This window comes from Lasioglossum baleicum, chromosome 15 (assembly GCF_051020765.1).
Source record: "Lasioglossum baleicum chromosome 15, iyLasBale1, whole genome shotgun sequence".
NCBI lineage: Eukaryota > Metazoa > Arthropoda > Insecta > Hymenoptera > Halictidae > Lasioglossum > Lasioglossum baleicum.
This window is the reverse complement of record NC_134943.1, coordinates 8,108,794-8,129,819: the sequence shown is the minus strand read 5'-3', so window position 1 is coordinate 8,129,819 and position 21,026 is coordinate 8,108,794. Positions and strand designations below refer to the sequence as shown.

General features: G+C 34.4%; 4 protein-coding genes across 9 annotated transcripts in view; 2 read left to right on the top strand and 2 right to left on the bottom strand.

The window, feature by feature from the left end:
- Nucleotides 1–7: 7 nt before the first annotated feature.
- On the top strand, nt 8–2,139 carry Adi1 (acireductone dioxygenase 1). The gene is made up of 4 exons (XM_076439353.1): nt 8–141; nt 589–708; nt 780–959; nt 1,023–2,139. Exons 1-4 carry the CDS (start codon nt 19–21, stop codon nt 1,155–1,157), a joined length of 558 nt encoding a protein of 185 aa, XP_076295468.1. The 5' UTR covers nt 8–18; the 3' UTR covers nt 1,158–2,139.
- A 5-nt stretch (nt 2,140–2,144) lies between these two features.
- Nucleotides 2,145–5,312, bottom strand: Rnrs (ribonucleoside-diphosphate reductase subunit M2). 2 transcript variants are annotated; one of them, XM_076439337.1, is made up of 7 exons: nt 4,928–5,312; nt 3,597–3,659; nt 3,337–3,525; nt 3,023–3,258; nt 2,731–2,959; nt 2,432–2,650; nt 2,145–2,297 (listed from the first exon to the last, which is right to left on the bottom strand). In XM_076439337.1, exons 1-7 carry the CDS (start codon nt 4,982–4,984, stop codon nt 2,145–2,147), a joined length of 1,146 nt encoding a protein of 381 aa, XP_076295452.1. In that variant the 5' UTR covers nt 4,985–5,312. The 2 variants fall into 2 exon arrangements, with proteins under 2 accessions (XP_076295452.1, XP_076295453.1); XM_076439338.1 differs by lacking the exon at nt 4,928–5,312 and adding an exon at nt 4,331–4,798.
- Nucleotides 5,313–5,729: 417 nt separating this feature from the next.
- Sprt (PDZ domain-containing protein sprite) overlaps nt 5,730–21,026 on the top strand; it is a 74,092-nt gene continuing 58,795 nt past the window's right edge. The window contains exons 1-5 of the mRNA XM_076439323.1: nt 5,730–6,062; nt 6,288–6,409; nt 6,695–6,794; nt 6,926–7,054; nt 7,251–7,287. The gene's annotated coding sequence lies outside the window, so the exon portion shown is untranslated. The remainder of the gene's footprint in view (nt 6,063–6,287; nt 6,410–6,694; nt 6,795–6,925; nt 7,055–7,250; nt 7,288–21,026) is intronic.
- Hn (phenylalanine hydroxylase) lies at nt 6,998–21,024 on the bottom strand. Of its 5 annotated transcripts, XM_076439329.1 has the most exons (11): nt 20,450–20,615; nt 20,070–20,310; nt 18,442–19,393; nt 14,413–18,377; nt 12,408–12,536; nt 11,475–11,629; nt 10,878–11,060; nt 10,347–10,543; nt 9,621–9,883; nt 9,318–9,547; nt 7,637–7,870 (listed from the first exon to the last, which is right to left on the bottom strand). In XM_076439329.1, exons 4-11 carry the CDS (start codon nt 14,419–14,421, stop codon nt 7,708–7,710), a joined length of 1,329 nt encoding a protein of 442 aa, XP_076295444.1. In that variant the 5' UTR covers nt 14,422–18,377; nt 18,442–19,393; nt 20,070–20,310; nt 20,450–20,615; the 3' UTR covers nt 7,637–7,707. The 5 variants fall into 5 exon arrangements, with proteins under 5 accessions (XP_076295442.1, XP_076295444.1, XP_076295441.1 ...); XM_076439327.1 differs by lacking the exons at nt 14,413–18,377; nt 18,442–19,393 and adding an exon at nt 6,998–7,484 and having other exon boundaries at nt 7,669–7,870; nt 20,450–20,612; XM_076439326.1 differs by lacking the exons at nt 14,413–18,377; nt 18,442–19,393 and adding an exon at nt 20,884–21,024 and having other exon boundaries at nt 20,450–20,622.

Sequence of the window (21,026 nt, the reverse complement as noted above, 5' to 3'; positions counted from 1 at the left end):
TCTCTTCATAAAGTGAAAATGGTTCGTGCGTGGTACATGGACAAGAGGGACGCCGATCAACGGCTAGAACACCATAAAGTACCACCAGAATTCGTCTCCCTTGATCACCTGTTCGAAAAGACAGGTGTTGAATATTTCAAGGTTAGGTTAAAGTTCAATATCTGACAAATATTTCGTAACTATTTTCATGTAACAGTTGTTGATCATTTCATAGATAACTGATACGTTTTATGCTTGATCATTACACTTCTAAATACAGTAGCTATCGCAAACAAGTTTTAAAACGAATTATTTAGAAATGCTTCCCGATGTGTTCTGTCCGCAGTTATACGCGTTTCAAATTTCAAATGCAAAATGCGCAGTTGAACGATGTGTCTGTTTCCAGTATAGCAAAATTTAAATTATAAGTAATTTAAAACTGATACTTTTCATGCTTGATCATATTATATCTCTATATGTACAGTAGCTATAGCAAACAGGTTTCAAAACGAATTATTTAGAAATGCTTCCCGATGTGTTCTATCCATTTAGTTGTGTCTGATTCCAGTACTAAAAAAATGATCTATTTATAGCAAAATATTATCGTAGGTGAATCACGAGAACTACCAAAATGACAACACACTGACAGAGTTGAGAGAGAGACGTTGTTACACGTACGAAGATGAGATTACGTGTTCGAAAGAGTGTTTACCAAATTATGAGGAAAAAGTAAGAGATTCGTGTAAACCGCGCGGTATAATAATACAATAAAATTATTAATGTACCGTTTAAATTTTTAGTTGAAGAACTTCTTTGCTGAACATCTTCATACCGATGAAGAAATAAGATTGGTTTTAGATGGATCGGGATATTTTGATGTAAGAGACAAAGATGATGAATGGATACGTATCGAAGTTGTAGCTGGAGATTTAATTATTATTCCCAGTGGTATATACCATAGATTCACTTTGGACGTTAACGTAAGTATTTTATTTCTGTAGTGAGTCAAACAATTTTCTCTGTGTAATTGTTTCGTTTTACAGAATTACATAAAAGCAAAGCGCTACTTTCTGGGAGAACCCGTCTGGTTACCATACAATAGACCAGCTGATAGTATGGAGTGCCGAAAAAATTATATCAATCGTTTAAACGAAGGTTTCAAAGCTCATACTGCTTAACATTTGTTTAAAAAAAAAACTGCGCATTGGAACTATTGTAAGACAAATGTGTATTGAATTCAGCAAAATAGGCGACTCCGAGAGAGAGAGAGGCACCACTAAAAATTACTGTAGAATTATTAAAATATTATTGTTTACATACTAAACATTTAAGTACTGTATGAGGTACTATAACAATTTCATATCTATAGAATAAAAAAAATCATATAGGTAGAATGGATTTATTCTAGCTTGGAAGGAATATGTTTAATATATTACATAATGAAAACAATTACATAATGTTTATGTCCAGCTTTTATAGTGTACGTAAATGAATATTATATATATTTTTGTAATTCGAATTTTTGTTATATGTACAGTTTCAATATAAAAATTGCTCCAGTATCAGGAAAACTTGTATTCACTTTTGATCCATCAGATTGTCGCCTATTGTTAATTTTTATTAAATTATGTACATACAAAAGCCTTAACTATGCGAATACTGAGTATACAAAGTTCCGATTATAAATCATTAATTTTTCATACAGATTTTCTCGTGACTTTTTATACAAGATTCAATTTACACCTATATTCGTGTTACGAAGTTTTGAATTTCCATTCATTCCAAGTCCACATCAGTCGATTACTCGTATACTAATTACATTCGATGTTTCTTTATCTAACCAGTAACATTACGCGAGATGGTGTCAAAATTAATATATATATATATGTACATATAATTAGCTAGGCGTGACTTTACGTGAAAAATACATCCAAACGTTAATCAATTATAAATTTCATCGTCAAGATGTAAAAAATATCAAATCATAAATAATTTTTCGCTAATAATTTTTAAGATAGAATAGCTGGTGCCTTAGTCCACACAAATATACACGCATAAATGAAGTGTCTCCACTAAATATATAAATGCAATATTGGGTATATACCCTGTCGTGTTTGTTTTACAACACAAAATGTCTTCTCTATTATATTTTTTTCTCTACTAAACTAAAAATGAGCGTTCAATGTGAAATCAGTTTCGAATTTGTCCTGCGTCACTCCGAATTTCTGATATTCTCCAACTTTCTTCTCAAAGAAATTCGTTTTACCCTCCAAGGAAATATGTTCCATAAAGTCAAATGGATTTTCGGACATATAAACCTGCATATTAAATAATAAAACAATGATACATTGATAATCATGGTGTACAGTGTACTATCAAATACCAATGTACCTTTTGAACGAGCCCAGCTGGACTTTCAACATTACTAATAATTACCAACATGTTTACGCACCTTTTGACAACCCAGCTCAAGAAGCAGTCTGTCCGCAACGAACTCGATGTACTGACGCATGAGCTCGCAGTTCATGCCTATCATTTCAACGGGCAGCGCGTCTGTTAAGAATTCTTGTTCAATCGTGACAGCATCTTTGATAATGGATGTGACCCGATCCTTCGACGGTTTCTGTACCACGTGTTTAAACATTAGGCATGCGAAGTCGCAATGCAAGCCCTGAAAAATAGAATAAATTTGTACGGATGTTTTCGAGTGGAATATTCTGTGTGTGCAAGAAATTTCTTAATTAAACCAACCTCATCTCTAGAAATGAGTTCGTTGCTAAACGTAAGGCCAGGCATGAGACCTCTTTTCTTCAACCAAAAGATAGCGGCGAAACTACCGCTGAAAAATATGCCTTCCACCGCAGCAAAAGCGACCACTCGTTCGGGGAAAGTGGCAGATTCGTTGTTTATCCAATTCAATGCCCAGTTAGCTTTCTTAGCAACGCACGGCAGATTTTCGATTGCGTTAAATAAAAAGTCTCTACAAAAGAAATCACGTGAATCGTAAAGGATTTCCGAATGAACATAATTACACGAAATTTACCTTTCTTTAGCGTCCGCAATATATGTATCGATCAACAAAGAATACATTTCTGAGTGTACATTTTCCATAGCAACCTGAAAACCATAAAAGCAACGTGCCTCCGTAACTTGCACCTCTTGGCTGAACCTCTCTACAAGATTCTCGTTGACAATTCCATCAGAGGCAGCGAAGAACGCTAATACGTGAGATATGAAATGCTTCTCGCTAGGATTTAAACGGTTCCAGTGGGCCAAATCCTACAAAGAGCGCGAATCCATTCAGTGAAGATACTTAAAACATTTGTTTAGAATTTTCAAAATATATTCATTTTATACGTTAGCGAGATCCACTTCCTCCACAGTCCAGAAAGAAGCTTCCGCTTTCTTGTACTTATCCCAAATGTCAGGCCACTGGATGGGGAAGACAACGAATCTATTAGGATTTTCTTTAAGCAGCGGTTCCAGGTCTTTGTTGAACTCACTATTGTTAAGTTGGATTTTCCTGACTGCTTTTGTCTTAATCACCTGACAAAAATAAACAAATATTATTGATAGCAGATATAGCTGATTTGCCGGTAATATAGTGTACTATTTACCCCATTTTTTGCTCCATTTTCCTGAGAGATTGTGGGCGAAATACGTAACTTCTTAGGGGATGTCTAGAAAAAAAAAGAAATAAATTAACTGAGGGGCCACTATGTTGCTGTACTATTATTCAAAATATTGTTTACATTATTAAATATGTCTGTATCTAATCAATTACTAAACATTTAGGTATTGTACTAGATATTATACCAGTTTCATATCCATAAAATTTAAGGAAATATTCTAGCTAGGAAGAGTTTAATTTTTCGAGTTAAACTAGCTCCGAGTGCAAAGGCTTAAAATTGCACATAGTTGAAAACAAAAGTGAATTAAAATTGCTAGTTGAAAATGCTAACACTTTTCCTGTTTCACTTATAGCACTCAACATGTTTATATAGGTTCGTAAGAGCAGGAAAATAATATTTTATCAAGCTCCGATTCAACCCGCTTCTTACAGAGGCAACAATTAAATTGCTTAACAGCATTATAGACAAGAAAAGAAATGATAAAAACAAAATTGCTTGCTACTTGCACAATTGCATGCAATGTCATCAAACCATTATCAAGATCCTGTAAATACATGATGATGTCATAAGTGATTAAGTCTAATCTTCGAGCATGTGAATTAACAGCATGTTGCACTTAAAAAATATTAATTCTCCTTTTATTTCACAGAGACATAGAAATGAAATATCAGTGTTATGCACATCTATTTTTGTTGAACTTAACCTTGTACAGTACATACCATATCACATAAAGTTTATTCAGCCAAAAACCTTTTTATGTTCACCTAAATCATAAATATAATTGCTTGTCACCATAACGGTACACAATAATTTGATTAATAATTATGAAGATCAAAATTTCGATCACGTGTGATACAGCAAGCACATGTGATACAACAAGCACGTATTTCAGTATATACATTTATTCTTACAGTCATGAGCACAGCAAACAATTATGAACAATATAAAATAACGACAATTACTTTGTATAATAATGAAGATACTATCACATTTCCATTTTATTGAAAAAATCGAGGATTCTAAATTTGTCTACGTAAGAAAAAATGAAAAGCTACTAAAAATTCAATTAACAACAAGTTGATTCGTCTTCCGTGTTTAGAATGAAATATTTTTTACTCAAAGTAATCACGAAAATAGCAGAGAAAATTTTTCTTTTTCTAGAACGCATGGCCTCTTTAACGTTTCAATAAATTTATATAATTAAATGTAATTAACGATTTGTCTCTCCAGGTGTGTAGCTATCAGGGTGGGGCATTTTGCCGATAAACTGGTAAACGATATGTAAATAACATAAAATAATATAAAGCTGAACTTACCTTATCTCTGAGTGAAACATCCTGGATATTTTCCTTTGTTGAGACTTGAAGCGGCATGGTGAAACAAAGATTGCTTGAAATGATGATACTTTTATACTATGTAGTAAAGAGTCTTCTTTATGAAAGAATGATCTCTTCCAAGTCAGTTGCTTGAATGTCCAAAAAGCGGTACCGGAGATACCCTCTCCCGGTATCAGTTTGCTCCTGTTCGCGCCAAATTGACGTTGACCAACCAGCTGAGTGATCTTTTCGCGCCAAAACTTCGCAACGCCGAAACAAACTAATATTCGCACGCATAACTAATTCAACAGTCTTCTAGAATGATTTACATTGTTATGCAATTGAATTCAGGCCTAACAAGTGTAAAATGGAAATATTTTCTTTCCCGCGCGATTAGAGCCTGCGCGCAGTGTTCCGATCAGTGTTGTTAGATATATGGCTAAGTGTAGCAGCGTGTCCATTGGTGTCCATGTAGCCCGCGCTAAGGTATGTACGGCATTGTACGGTATACATATACATGTGTACCTTAGCATGGGCTGCATGGAGACACACTACTACACACAATCTCATTCTCATTCGTGATGATGACTAGTACTCCATCTGGCGGCGACCAGAGAACTAACCTCTATTTATCACACCTTTCCGAGGGAAGTCCGAACACCTCGGGTCCATTCCGTTGCACGCATAATGCGTATACACTCAATACACTGTATATTACAGTGTATGCATAGAGACTCTTATACTACACTATACAGTTTATGCGCATTATGCGTGCAACGGAATGGACCCCTCTATAATTCACCGTGGTACATGGCGCACAATGGCGCACCCGCTGAGCGTTGGCACGTCTTATTGGTGTTACTTGGTGTTACTTCATCTTTGCCTTGGGAAAAATTATCTGTGCCGTGTCTATAGGTTTATGTGGTCTAAGGTCGCACGTCGCTTACCGAGCGGTGCCGCTAGGTAGCACCACAGGGCCACGGGCATTTCTACCTATGAAATCAAGATCGGTGTATGAAATACGCATTTTGAACCACTGACCGCGACCGCTTAGTGAAGCATAGATTTTTGGCATTTTCTCGCCAAAATCTACAGGATCACATAAGAAAGAGGCAACAATTTCTGGTTTCCGGAGGTTAAGTTTAACCTTATTTAATTTTCATTGACTTAAACTTATTCTCGAATCGTGTTGACTTCTCGCGATAATTTACTCTTGTGTCGTGACGACCCGTTGTATAGAAGACACGTTTATTTAATTTTGATCCTCTATTCAAATTGAATTGTTTATTTACTATTAATTCTGATTTAGTTTCTGACTGTTTGTCAATTGCAATTAATGAATTTGTTCTTTCTATTACAGATTCCGCGGGAAAAGAATCAATCGTTTGAAAGAGCATCTTGGTAGCGAGATCGATGCTTTCGAGAATCGAATCGTGACGTAGCATTATGGCGGAATTTCTTGAAGCAGGAGAGGACGCGAGCGTGAGTACAAATTATTTTTCAAATCAAAATGTGTTATTCAACATTTTATTTAAAACCATTAATGAATAATTAATAAATATTCAAGTTGAATTATTTATTCCTTATTAATTCCAATTTACTCTTGTGTCGAAATCGTGTAGTGCGATAGAAATCGAATTTATTTAATTTCCGTTAAAATTAATTTCGATTTTATAGTCAACTTGAATTATTTATTTATTATTAATTGTGATTTAGTTTCTGACTGTTTGCCAATTGAAATGAATAAATTTGTTCTTTTTGTTACAGATTTCGAGCGAAAAGGATCAATTGATTGGAATCAATCGAAAACGTGACGTATTTAGCATCATGCATGGCGGACTATCTTGAAGCCGGAGAAGACGTGAGCGTGAGTACAAATAATTGTATACTGTTATTGAACATCTTTATGCATACCACTAATGAATAATTGATAAATATTAAACTTTAATCATCTAATTCCTATTGAGATTAAACGAATTCATTCTTTCTGTTACAAAGCCCTAAGGATATAAAATATTTTGAGGCAGTCTACGTGGATGACTAATACTGCCTACCTTGACGATCAAAGACGACATCGATACTGAGATCGAGAGCAACGTGTCGTGTCGTCTTCAAGGGGGAGACGATGTGAGTACCAAGACATTTTTACAATTAATCTTTATTATAGAACATTTTCTTTCGAAATATTCTTGAAAAATTGTACATCCCTACACTTTCTATTTCGAAAATCATTTAAATAGCGTTTAAATTAAAATGTTTTTATATGCCAATGAAATTGTACGAATCGATTTTAATATGTTTTTGTTTTATTTATTGATTTCAGGATTCTAATGCAGCTTCTCGTGTCCTCCCAACAAGTAGTAAGTGAATAACCAATTTTTTATTGCTCTGTAACGGGTCCGGTTTGTCGGTGTACCGTTTCCTCGCGGCGGTGCTTCTCGGTGCCGATTAGCTCGCCGAACCACGGTTCGAAAACGGCGAGGAGAATATTCGGCGCGGGAAATGGATTCGTTTTGTTAAGATCGTACAGTTCCCGTTTTCTTAGATCAAACCTTTACTGTATATTAGAAAATTGTGAAGTTGTAAAGTACGAAATTTTTATCGATTCAAATATAATATTACCAACTTTGTTTTCGAGAGCTCAGGTTTTAAATGTCTATGTTCAAAATATTATGAAAGAGTAAAGTAAATGAACCATACAAGTAGGTGTTTAAAAAAAAAATGTATATTATTCAATATACCTTCATTGTTGTTAATAATATTATTGTTATCGCATAGGTTTATTGTTTCAGTTTCTTCAAAGCGTCCATTAAAAATTGTACTTCGTGATTTACGTTGTAAATAAGATCTTCGATTTGGTGCTTGCTGTCAATTATATTGATAGTCTGAGTGTACGGATCGTATCTGGCTCCAAATTTTCTCGGAATACTATCGGCGAATTTACTGCAATTGCGGAAACAATAACTAATTAGTACACATTAAGTATGCCAATTTTTCGTCTAATTAAATATACATGTAACATTTTTTAACATTTCTTCCTTTTCGGTGTAGATGAAATCCTGGCAAGTTTGGCCATTTAAGTTTCTGACACTCTGTAGAATGATACAGTTTCGATAATTGTATCTCAAGAGATTTGCATCAACATTTGCTAACATTATCGAACTGTAATTGCTTCGTTACTTCGTCCTAAAACATATTGAATGCTCTGGATCTAGATATAATAGGAGTATCGATTGAACGTGATCGGTTCGAATAATAGTTTGTCTTCCGTTTTCAGCGTTCTTACAGTTAGGCAAATCCAATTAATGTAATATCTAACGTACAAGAGAAAATGAATATGATTTTCATTTACGGTAAAACCCAACAATGTTTGAGAGAAGCAGTTCGTGCATATACATAGAGATACATTTCAAATCGTATTAGCCCTTCAATTCGCCATTCGCATTTTCTACCATAATAAACAAATTCATGCAAATCGATGAATTCGGTCCTAATAACAGTGTTAAGAACTCGATTTGTGGTGACCGAGATCCTTTGATTATTGCACTTGGTGCCGAGTATGATTTGTAGGACCACCAACTGATGTGGGACTAATTCAATTGACTCACTACCACTTGTGAATTGAACACGGATTTATTGTAGACGCCCAACCTGAACGTTACGTCTAACTATTAGCTATGATTCTGTCTACTTTCTGAATACTACAATAGTTCTGGCACTACACCTTGATTATCCGATGGACTCTGAGCTTTTTTTTTACTCTCACTTTTCGGGTCGTTGTCACCTTTCCCCATGTTCCCGTGTACCTAGTGCGGGGCTTTATAAACACAATATGTACCCAGTTCAGGGTTGCCATCTGCGAGTCCCGCCAGGCCTCTTACCCTTCCGCCCCTCGCCCAGCTGTGCTGCGGAGCCCGCCTTTGCTCCCCCCACTCTGCCGCCTGTGGGAGCGGGTAGGGAAAATAACGGGTGTTCGCGTCAGCGTTAGTAGGAAGAGTGGGGGAAGCAAAGGCGGGCTCCGCAGCACAGCTAGGCGAGGAGCGGAAGGGTAAGGGGCCTGGCGGGACTCGCAGATGGCAACCCTGACCCAGTCAGCCAGGCCTACTCGAGCAGATATCGAGCCCATCTGCCGGACAGAATCCGGGACCGAGCGGTCAGCATTGTGCCCGAGCAGCTTCTGCCGGGCAGACGCCCGGTCTTTCTGCCAGCAGAAAGCGTTACTTATGCGCGCGTAGATGCCCGTCCAAAGGCCCGTTGAAAGGCAAATTCAGAAATACTTTTAGAAAACTTTTCAAATCAAGAATTTCATGTTATCAGTCTTATTGGCATAACTTGAAAATGCGCGTACCGTTTTTCATAAGAAATAAAAATAAAAATTCAGATACATTACATCATTTTGTGTTTTGCATCTTCGAAGTCCTCGGCAACGAAATAGACAGGTTGATATTCTGTTATTGGATACTTTTGCAACGATGTTTCCGCCGGGTTAAAAGGTCTCAGTTCTGCTTTGCCACTCAAGCAATACTTCAGCTCGCCAAAAGAAGAAAGTAAACCGGCGCCGTACGCTTTTAATTCGCCATTTTGTCGACAGAGGCCGTATTCCACGGTGAACCAGAAACACTAATATATCCACAATTAATAGTTGTTTCGTTCATAAAAATTGAGAAACGATACGTTGAAAAATGTGAATTACCGTGGCAAGTTTTTCAATGTATTCGTCAGGAACTCCTAGAGATGCCATACCGAGAACTTGACAAAATTGGGCGAATGAGGGATCAGCGAATAGTGGTACGTGACCCAACACTTCATGACATATGTCTGGTTCGGGTGTGTATAATGGTTTACTATGATGTCTTATGTATTGTGTTGAATGAAATACTCTGAAAGCTAAACCATTCAGAAAATCTCGGGAAGATAGCAAACCGGCTACAGGACGGAGAGTAAAACCAGTACAATCTGTAAAGAGAGAGTTTAAAAAATACATTAAAATAATATCCAATTATTATTTACCATTTAATAATATCTAATAACTTTGAAAAACTATTTCATTTAGAATTCCTTTAAACTTAAATAAAGATAACACAATTATCCGTTCAAAACTGGTCAAATAATTGAAAAAATTGTGATTGTCGCTTTCAATCAATAATCGAGAATGGAAATACAATTATTTTTAGAGCAACCATAAATAGGTGAAAATTTAACATGTAATATCTCACGATAATATAATGCAAATATAGGAGGATGCTGCACTACGCTATTCGTAAATCTCAATCGTAAATAACTTGGAAATATACAAATTGCAATTTTCTATTTCTAATATTCATTGTGTTAAAGTTTCTCCCACCTGTCGCTGAAGATCCTGTGGACAATGAATGTAAACCTTGAAATTTTTTCATAAGTGACTTAAAATATGTAATACCTTTAAGATAGTTTGATATATCTTGCAACTGAGGAATATTGTCTTCTCTGTAATTACAATTTTCGATAAGCAACGGAAAGTTGTGGTTGTGTTCTTTGCAGGCATATTTTGGATAGAGTTTTGTCAAATTCCGAAAAACTACACCCCACGTCTCAATTTCTTCTTTCGTATATTCCACTCTAGGGATGGGCTGTCCACTAAAACAGTAGTTAAATTAATATAATAATCATAAACAAACTATTAAGGTGGAGTGGGGTAAGTGCGTCAACGGGGCAAGTGCGTTAATTGGTTATTTTTATTATAACTTGAACTTCGAAGAAAACCTGAAACGGTACTCTAAAAAATGTCCGTTTCGCGTGGCATGACCATATATAAACAATTAATAACACTTTCTAATTAAAATTGAAAGATGCATACACTGACTACAGAATGCAACAGTATTATGTACTTTAAAAGATTATTTAATCAACAGTTTCAATATTAATACGGCTTTTGTAAGTAGTTATACAGTTAAAGTAATATGAAACTTACTGTTTGTAGTTGTAAGCTATGTCAGCGAAATATTTGCGTCTCTGTCGGTAAACCGGATCCGTGAAACCAGGGTGATCGCTGTCCAATTCTGCGCCGTATGACAGAATTTGATTGGCAAACTTATCGAGATCTCTGATTCTCTGTGGGAACCATGGCACAGTTCCCACATTATCCTTGTGATTTCTGTAAAAGAAAGCAAAGACGTTTATCATACAAACAACGAAGAAAATTTTGGAAGCTAATCAAATATTTGTTCTAGAAATTAATTTTGGGTTCTAGAAATGAATTTTAGGCTATTTCAAGTGACCTTGAAATGACCTTGCAAAAATAAAGATAAACATTTGTTTGTCACAGTGACATTCTACATAGAAAATGATGATAAAACTTCCTGTACATCTTCGACCTATCACGTGCCGTTCAGGAGATTTATTTATACAGGACCGTATTTTCAGGACACCCTATATGTATAATAGAAAGTCATTATGTCAAGATCTCAAAAAGCCGTGAAAAAAAATATAACTTTGTAAGGGTTCTGCACTTTACTTCATAAAAAGACACCGAATTAATTTCCCCATGGAATAAGTAAGATATAATGACCTAGAAATAATCGAAAAGTAACTGCTCTGTTTACGCAAAGTATCCACTACTGCATCAAGGTTTCCACCCGGTGCACACTCCACCATAAATTCGTAGACGTCTGCACGGCGAAGAGAGCTTCTGGATTCAATATGTAACAAATTAACTTCATTTTTCTGAAAACGAAAGCAATCAAATGAAATTTGTTAAGTGTAATAATTACGGAGCATATAAAATAAGAATATTTCTTTTCAAGTTTTATATGAAGTCATGTGATATTATGTGATATACATACATACATATGTTATATGTACAGTATGGACCACAAATACTATGAAAATACATATAAAAACCGTATACATATATAAAAGAATACGAAGAATGTACAAGTAGATGACGAAATAAGATAAATACAAATTCCACCAACAATTACCTTCTACAATTGCCTTCTATGTGTAAACATAAAAATCATTGTAACATCTTCTGTTTGTAAAAAAATATAAACAATTGTTTGTTGTTAATCTTTGCTTAGTGGGGTTTTAAGAACTAGGAAATTTCGTCAATTTTCAGAGATATTCTGTCTACGCAAAAGTGCCATTTTGCAAGGAACATTTTAATAATCTGCATCTTTAAAATAAATTTTGTTTGACAAAATAATGGTTTTCCAACACGAACGCTACTAGCTACCGAAAGCTGGGGAGATCTCAGTTTCAAATTCTTTTCAAGTTATTTTGTTTTCTTTAATTTTCAGCCTAACATTTTAAGATTCAAACATTACGTGCATGAGTACTTGGAAATCCTGATAACAAACATCTTGACAGTAAGCGAAAAAAGTTGAAACATAGTGAACTTCTATATAAAGATTCTGACAGTTGATAACCATCACAAACATTAAAAATAAACTGTAAGTAAAATACTTTACTTTCACAGTGTTTTGCCAACTTATATACTTACAGCGAACAATTCCAGATATTTTCTTAGTGCTCCAACGGAATCGTCTTCTTTCGGAGAGAAAATCAGACAGGTACTTTTTGCAGAATCTCTGCCTTCTTTAATGTAATTGCCTCCACGTATTAGCGTTGGCTTAAAAAATTAACAAAACATCGATTATTTGATTAATTATTTCTTAATTTACTATTTCTTCTTTATCGTTAGTTACATTGTTCACAGCGATTAATATGATCGCATCCTATACAATTCTAAAAAAAAGAAATTACAGTGTAGTATAAGATTTTTCATTTTATAATTAGTGTAATTCTGTTTTCTTTGTAATATTTCCGTTATTATTTTATTGTGTGACTAGCTTGCTGAGAGTTCGTGTATCTACATATACTCTATATACGCCTTCATTTAATGTACTTCTTAAAATGTATTGCGGATACTGAAACGTGTTTATGTAACAACTTGTGTGTTTCTCTAATTGTAAGAAATCTTCATTTTTTCGAATATTTTACGACGGGGATTTTCGACTACAAATATGAATACTACAAATATGAATATTCAATGATTCTCATTGAATAAAACGAAGAAAATTGACGAAAATCCTGATAATCTGATTTTTTCCTATAAGTACTACCTCGATCAAAATAGAAGATTAAAACTTCGCGCAAAATGTTCCTTTGATAAACTATCGAATGGTGCATCGGTTTTTTAAGTTCCCCAAGGATATTTTTTATCCTCACAGCGGGTTATACTCTTTGAATCATAAAAGCGGAAAATATTTCGACCTTGTTGTGTATTTTTTAAAAATATTCCTCCAGATAGTTGATCGATTACACTGTCCAACAGCCAAAAAGTATTTCGATTCCCACTATGCGATTCTTATAGAGTTTTTCGCGCTGATTACAAATTTGTCCTTAATTTTTCTCCTAGACGTACAGTATTTGAGAAAATTGAGTTTTAAGAAAAGACATATTTTTGAACTTTGAACAAATATTGTGATGTTATTATAAAAAATATTGAATTGTTCTTTACAGCAAAAGATTCTGTAGACTTTCCCGAATACAGTGATATCCAATATTAATACATTATGATTGTTTAAACATGTTTAGTGGCGCTTACTGCTAGAACTGGCGGCAGCTCATGTCGGGCGAAGATATTTTGCTTTCTGGTTCGGTAAAAATGTCGACCACGCAAACTTGAAAGGGTGGTTTCTCAAGATGAAAGTCTTCTCTTTCGCGTGGTATAGTTCGATTTACCGCTGGACACTTATTTTTTTCTATAAATTGAAAAATATCCTTAAAAATGGGTGCAAAAGTGGTGGCTCTCCGTCTTTAATTATTGCTTAAACAAGTTTAAACAATCATAATGTATTAATATTGGATATCACTATATTCGAGAAAGTCTAAGGAATTTTTTGCTGTAAAGGTCAATTCAATATCTTTTATAATAACATCACAATATATGTTCAAAGTTGAAAAATATGTCATTTTTTCAAACTTAATTTTCTCAAAAACTGTCCATCTGGGAGAAAAATTAAGGACAGATTCGGAATCAGCGCGGAAAATACTATAATCGCATAATAGGAATCGAAATACAAAAAAAAAGTTGAAATTTGTTAGACCGTGTTATTGAAGATGATATTAAACTTTCCTAATTCGAATTTAGATTAAATTGAATTTAAATTGAAATTGAAATATAAAAGTAAATTCGCAATCGATATGAAATTTTAATGAATGAACTAACGAATATGAATTTAAAGTATACTGACATAATACTGTTTTTAATTTAACACAGAAAACAAAAAATCATAGTAGCTGATTTAGTTAATGAAACCGGAAACCGAAACTTGGTAAATTTTGTTATAGTGATTAACACTTAACCTTTAACCCTTCTGTATACCTCAATCCTAATAAAATTTTATTTTGTCCGATATATTGCAGTAAAACTGAGTCATCGATATTGTATAACCGAAGCGACATGGCAGTGAACGTGTTAATAATTGATTAAAAATTCTTACATCCAACATTCCTAACGAGAACACGATAATTAAGCAGAGATTGACAAAAACGAACTCAAACGTTAGCCAAACGTCTTATTACTAGCGAGAGAGGTTTATAGAAACTATTCTCCATTAACACGTACCGCATCCGTTTTATACAGATCGAAGCAATCCCCCCCTTTCGTCCTCAGTTTGTTACATTTTTCTTAAGCAGATCGAAGAGAACAGGACTGTTCACGGAAATTTTCCTCAATAATCAATTCTAGAATTTCCCATGAACGTACGGCGCAGGAAGAACCGTTGTGCCGTGTATTATTCATCTGTTTTCCCACGAAATTGCTAATGGACATGATAAACAAAAAGCGTCTTACAAATATCGAACGTAATTTTCGAAGGTTTTGCATCATGCTAATGAAAGCCGGCTGGTTGGATGTCAAGGTCGATTTCACTGAACAAAAGCGTTTTTGGTTCGACTCACAGTGAATGTATAACAGTGCGTTTGGGTCAACTTATTCACGGACGTTGTCTACGCATCGTCTATAAGAGTAATAAGGTACTTTTGTAATAGCATTCTCAAATTACCATATTGCTGATGATGAAAGTTGTAGTCGGATGTAATCAGTCCTGTGATTTAATTACGAGAGATAATGAACATCGATCTTTTATTTTTATTATTATGCAGATATGTAGAGTAAGAATTATAATTAGACAAAGTAATTTATAATTAGACATTGGAACAACATTTTAGATAACATAATAGATTTAATTTTGTTTTCGAACAAATTTTTTCCTCAAACAATAATATTTAGGTAGTATAAAATTTAATGTTCATCGATCGTATTTTTGATAATCAAAGTGTGATGATATCGGCCCACAGGTTCGATCAATGATAAACTACAAGCAATTTTGAAAATAATTAAACACTCAACGTTTCGATCCTGATATAGACCTTTTTCAAGAGTAGAATTTTGCGTCTATTTAGGTAGTATTTCTTCAGAGCATAACATATAAATGAATTTAGTATCTATACGAGGACAGACAATTTCAACAAGATTGTGTTGTAGATGGAAACTTAAATTTATGATTAGTAAAATTTGTTACATTCGTATTTCCAACTATCTACAAAAATGAAAATCTTTTTTTGGGAAAAAAAGAAATCGTATATGATTAAACCTTTTCCAAATTTGTTGCGTCAATCATACTGCATTTTGAAAAAAGTTAAGATTTTTGTATGTTTCTGAGTAAAAAAAATTTATAACTCTTTTGTACGTTGTTAATCGTAATTGAAATTCGATTCTTTTAGATTTTAATGTGCTAAACCACGAATCTAAAAACTGTTTCTCTTCATCGCCCTCAGATTATGATAAACGAAACTGTTATCAGCCCTGATGAAATTCAATTTCATTGTCTATAGGGTGTTCGCGGTAAATTGAACCAGCGTTTTTCTCGTAAACAGTGAGTATTTAAAAAAAGTAGAAGGGGAAGAATTGATAGTATATATTACTAGCAACACACACGATAATTTATGTCGATGTTCTATGTTTGTATTCCTTTTCAAGAAACGAATGTGACCTCCAGTTGTTTTCAAGACGCAATCACTCATATTGTATAATGGAATGACTTCCAAGATCATACAAGGTCAGAAATAAGAGTGGATAACAAAAGTAAGTAAACACAGTGCCTCCTAGGAATATGGTCTCAATTTGTTAGTTAAGGTACGCGGACGAACCGAATGCGAAATTGGGGAGCCGCTAGGATTATAGACAGCGAGGACGAACCTGACGCGAAGTCAGGGACCCTCTAGGAAGGGAGTCAAGCGCAGACGAACTTGATGCGAAATCAGGGAGCTGCTAGGAGGGTGAAATTTTCGTGAACGAACCCAATGCGAAATTGGAGAGTCAGCAGGAGCGACGCGCAGACGAACCCGATGCGAAACTGGGGAGCTGCTAGGAGGTTGTAGAACAACGCGGACGAACCCAATGCGAAATTGGGGAGCCGCTAGGTTGGATAAATCTCTGTTTGGACAATTGGTATGTCGCGAACGAACTTGATGCGAAATCAGGGAGACGTTAGGATTATTTATTAGTGGGCCGCGTAACTAGTATAATTTAATTGTTACGATCCGAGCGGTAAGATTGTATCGTGTGTGGGGACGTTCAATTACTCGATTAGGATATTGGACAATAATTATGGGTTTGATGTAAAAAATATTCTGTTTATGAGAATTTGTATTACAATTGTGGAATTGTTGCGAACGGATTGAATTTAGAATGTAGAATATAGAGAATTGAAAGAAGATATTATGTACCTAACTAGGATGCACTGGCAATGCGGGGGTCTCGGAGCAACTTTATCACTGCCTAATAGATTTTACACCGGACTCGCAGAATCTTAATTTACTTATGTAATTTAGTTAGTCTACTTATGTAAGCTGTGTTTACTGAATGTAAACATTGCAGATCCATTCGAGCCAATGCTCGCAGTAACAGCAAGTCGGTTACTACATACTCCTATATTACTTGCATTCCGTATTTTCGTTATAACTTTTTAATAAAGCTCTATGTGACCGAAGTTTACATAACATTTTTTTCTTATTTAGTGCCATAGAATATACTGACAAAGTTTGAACCTTAAAACCTGGGACACCATGTATAGAAACACGTCCCAGCAAGTTTCAAAATCCTATAGAATTCCGTTACATTACGAATGAAAAAAATATTTCACAATGTAATGCCAACCTTTATGCGACGTACTTAGTGTGTCAAATACGTTCGCTTCAAACAGATTTACAAGAAATATCATTTGTGTAACAATTACAAAAGTGTGATCCTCTTTAAACGTTAAACGTCTTATCTCTCAGATACTTCGCACATCATTCTTGTATGTTACACCACGTTTCGTAACGTAACATGATTTGCACTATGCTATTTTTTTTAAAGGATAGAGAAGCCGGGAAGCGTTTCTAAAACAAAATGCATTAAAAAAGATTCTTTTGCACAGTTTGGTAGACACAATAATACCATACAACTTTCGTTGGAACTTTTTTTAAATAGCATTTATTGTTCTTAAGATATTTCACGAAAAGGAAAATCTTGCACATGAACATTGGGGAAGAATGTTGTACATGAACATTGGTGAAGAACATAGAATATGCTAGGTCATATCAGAAAGTTCGTAGACTAACAATGAAATGATATGAAATAATGAATGAAAATACATTTATTCTTCAGTATATTCTCCCTTAAGCTCAATACATTTTTTCCAGCGATTTTATAATTCATTTACTCCATCTTTGAGGTGATTTTCCTCGAGGTGGAAGTCAGAGGGGGCCAGGTCTGGTGAATATGGTGGATGCTCCAACAATTCATAGCGTAGCTCCTTCAATTTGGCCATTGCAAGAACACCTTTGTGAGCCGATGCATTGTCCTGGTGAAAAATGACTTTTTTCTTCGCTAAGCCACGTCTTTCCTCCCGAATTTGTGCATCCAGTTGATCCAAAAGGTTTGAGTAATACCCTCCTGTTATTGTTTTCCTGGTTCGAAGGTAATCAATTAACAAAATTCCTTTTGCATCTCAAAAAACGGATGCCATGACATTCTTTGTCGATTTTCACCACTTTGGCTGGTTTGGAGCTAAACAACCGGACTCAGTCAACTCTGCGGTTTGTTGTCCCAATGCAGGATCATAGTGGTAAACCCAAGTCTGATCCATGGTTAGAAATCGACGCACAAAGTCAGTTTCATTTTTTTGCGAATGTTCCAAATGTTGTTGAGAACATTTCACGCGAATGCGTTTTTTATCCGAATGTAACGAATGCGGCACCCATCTTGTCAATAGTATTCTCATACCTAATTCATTAGTTAAGATCTCATGAATTGATCCTGTGGCCTCAACTAAATCAACCACAGTTAATCGGCGATCTTCCAAAAACTAATCACGGACATGATCAATCATTTCTGAAGTGGTTGCAGTTTTTGGACGTCCTAAACGTGGATCATCATTAATGCCTGTACGACCATGTTTAAATAGAGCAACCGATTTTTTTACCATTGCATATGAAGGAACACAGAATTTTCTTTCCGCTTAATCCTTTTTTATATAAATGTTCAATGACTGCACGATTTTTCCATTTTTCTAACCAAAGCAAATACGTCCACTTTAATCAGCTGCTTGAAGCAAGCTACATATTTGACAGATCGATTTGGAATGTATGGTATGTTCACATCAAGGACGGATGTTTTCAACAACGATATGTTTTTGCTGCTACCAATATCATCTATGTGTCAGACTACAAACTTTCTGAATGACCTGGTATTTCCTAATATGAGAATTAATATGTCTATAATACACATGAGAATGAATTAAGTACGTTGTAATTTATATGTTAAAGTCGCAATTTGCTTGTAGTGTTCGATGCTGTATAAACAGTGTTCAAAAATCGCGATTACCAAGGCTACAGTTGTTGGTGGTATGTATCATGCAGTACTTGAGAATTATCACTTTTTACGGGTTGCACGTTACTTCCATTCTTCATCACCACAAACTCCATGGAATTGGACTAATAATAAAAACTTATCGGTGAAGATTAAAGTGAAAGAGATAGTACGTAAATACCAGAGACCATACTTATTAAAATAAAAATTCTAAAAATTGCGGCATACGAGTTAAAATTATTCTTTAAATGATTTTGGTTACAAATAATTATTATGAATTATTACAATTTTTCTGGTTATCGATAACTATTGTCGATGAAGGAATTTAGTTTTGATTACGAATAACTATTACTGACAACGAGAATTATTTTCGCTTACGAATAACGATTACTGCTGATGAGAATTTCTTTTTTGGTCATCGTTAACCATTATCGATGACACTACTTTCGTTTTAGTTACGAGGTGAAAATACAACTTTGACATTTTAAAGTGCCAATAGGCCATCCCTGTCGTTCCAAAAGCAGCCACGGGTGTTTCTGTGCTTCATTTACGCAATAAATATACTCCTGGATAAAAAAAGGTAGAATCCATGAATTCTCTTGGTATTTTTACTAAAAAATTGAAAATTGAGGCCTTTGGTGCACACAGAAGAAATTATCCGATCGAGCTGAAATTTTTACACGTTTCATTGGGCCAAGCAGGCAACTTTTACGCACTATTAGAATTAAAAAAAGCTTTTTGGCTCCACCTTACTAAATAAGTAGTTTGTCAAATATTTCGAACTTTGTAATAAACGTTCAGATAATTTAAAAATGTATTTGGATAGCTTCTTTATTTAGTTTTACAACAACGGCAAATTAAATCGAAAATACAGCAAATATTTGGTAACGCTCTGAGCATGCATGAAGTGATTGCTGTCCGGTCTACATATATATTCTTGCAAAAATATCGTCTACAAAAGTGTACATAATTACTTCACTCAAATAACAAGATTGTAAAAACTATGCAAATTATCTGGTCATAAATACATACATTTGTATTGACACATGTAAGGAAACATACACTGTAATAAACAATTGAATGTAGATTAGTTTATTCCAAAAATTAATTTCTATGCAAGTTATTTTTTCACATATTAGTCCGTAAAAATGTTCTTCTTCTTTAATACACGATAAATTGTTAGTAACGCCATTGCAAGTAATTCTGTTGTGCAATATTTCATATGCGGACATTCTTCCTTACCTTGTCAAAGAGGGAATCGTCGAGATTGTTCTTTGCTTCTATGATTTCCATTTGTGGAATTGGTTTGGCGTACATTTTACAATCCTGATGATGTAGTATACAAAGCGTTGGAACGTGATAGGAACAACTGTTATGATTTTCACAAGCCGAGTGTCTTGATGTGACTGATTTCTGCAGCGTCGCGTTAGTTAGTTTTAATGAGATACCGTTGCAGCCTTTGAAAAAAACGCTACGGCCTTTACTGTAACGAAATAAACATTTATTATCGATTACACAATAAAAAGGTAGCTGTTTTTTCTTTGCAGATAATATAGATACGCATATTATTATTCATTTCTAGATTAATGGAATTCTAGATTATGTTTTTCGAAAGAAGATACCTGACATCATAATTTCTTACAGCAGACTTAGAAACTTTCTGTTCTGCACAAAGGTGTAGCAGTTTATTAATAAATTATGTTCTTTTGAAACTATCGCGTTTATGTATGACATTTATGAAATGTCTTGTACAACATAATTTATTCTAACTAATAGAACAGACATAATTTTCGTTCTGAAATAAATAAAAGATAAAACACAATATTTATTTGAAACTTGCCATTTCGACCAATCCCAAGTCTCAACAAGTATTTATGTAAAACAATGACAATGTAGGATATTGATTTTTCAAATAAATTTATATTTAGTAAGTAATTGTAGATTATATTATACGAATAGTTATTGTTATTTATATTTAAAAAGCACTCAAAATTTAATAAATTCATCGCTCATAACAAAATCGAAATGGTTATGTTTAAAGTGGAATAAATATTACACTCTTTGTTATAATATAATTGATATACATAATAGATATGTATTTCTGTATAGAGCAAGTTGTTGAAAAAATTTGTCTTTGCCGTTTTGGATTGCGAAAGTTTCCCTATTTTATGGAGACTATTCGTTACAGCCATTTTTGTT

What these genes read in the sequence shown, in the direction of transcription:
- Adi1 (XM_076439353.1), top strand. Translation starts at nt 19, where the DNA reads ATGGTTCGTGCGTGGTACATGGACAAGAGGGACGCCGATCAACGGCTA. An exon ending in CAGGTGTTGAATATTTCAAG is followed by an intron (nt 142 to 588) that starts GTTAGGTTAAAG and finishes ATATTATCGTAG; the next exon opens with GTGAATCACGAGAACTACCA. An exon ending in TACCAAATTATGAGGAAAAA is followed by an intron (nt 709 to 779) that starts GTAAGAGATTCG and finishes TTAAATTTTTAG; the next exon opens with TTGAAGAACTTCTTTGCTGA.
- Rnrs (XM_076439337.1), bottom strand. Translation starts at nt 4,984, where the DNA reads ATGCCGCTTCAAGTCTCAACAAAGGAAAATATCCAGGATGTTTCACTC. An exon ending in ATTGCGGACGCTAAAGAAAG is followed by an intron (nt 2,960 to 3,022) that starts GTAAATTTCGTG and finishes TTTCTTTTGTAG; the next exon opens with AGACTTTTTATTTAACGCAA. An exon ending in TTGAGCTGGGTTGTCAAAAG is followed by an intron (nt 2,298 to 2,431) that starts GTGCGTAAACAT and finishes TTTAATATGCAG; the next exon opens with GTTTATATGTCCGAAAATCC.
- Hn (XM_076439326.1), bottom strand. Translation starts at nt 20,144, where the DNA reads ATGTACGCCAAACCAATTCCACAAATGGAAATCATAGAAGCAAAGAAC. An exon ending in AATATCTGGAATTGTTCGCT is followed by an intron (nt 11,630 to 12,407) that starts GTAAGTATATAA and finishes TTTCGTTTTCAG; the next exon opens with AAAAATGAAGTTAATTTGTT. An exon ending in GATGCAAAACACAAAATGAT is followed by an intron (nt 7,871 to 9,317) that starts GTAATGTATCTG and finishes CCGCAATTGCAG; the next exon opens with TAAATTCGCCGATAGTATTC.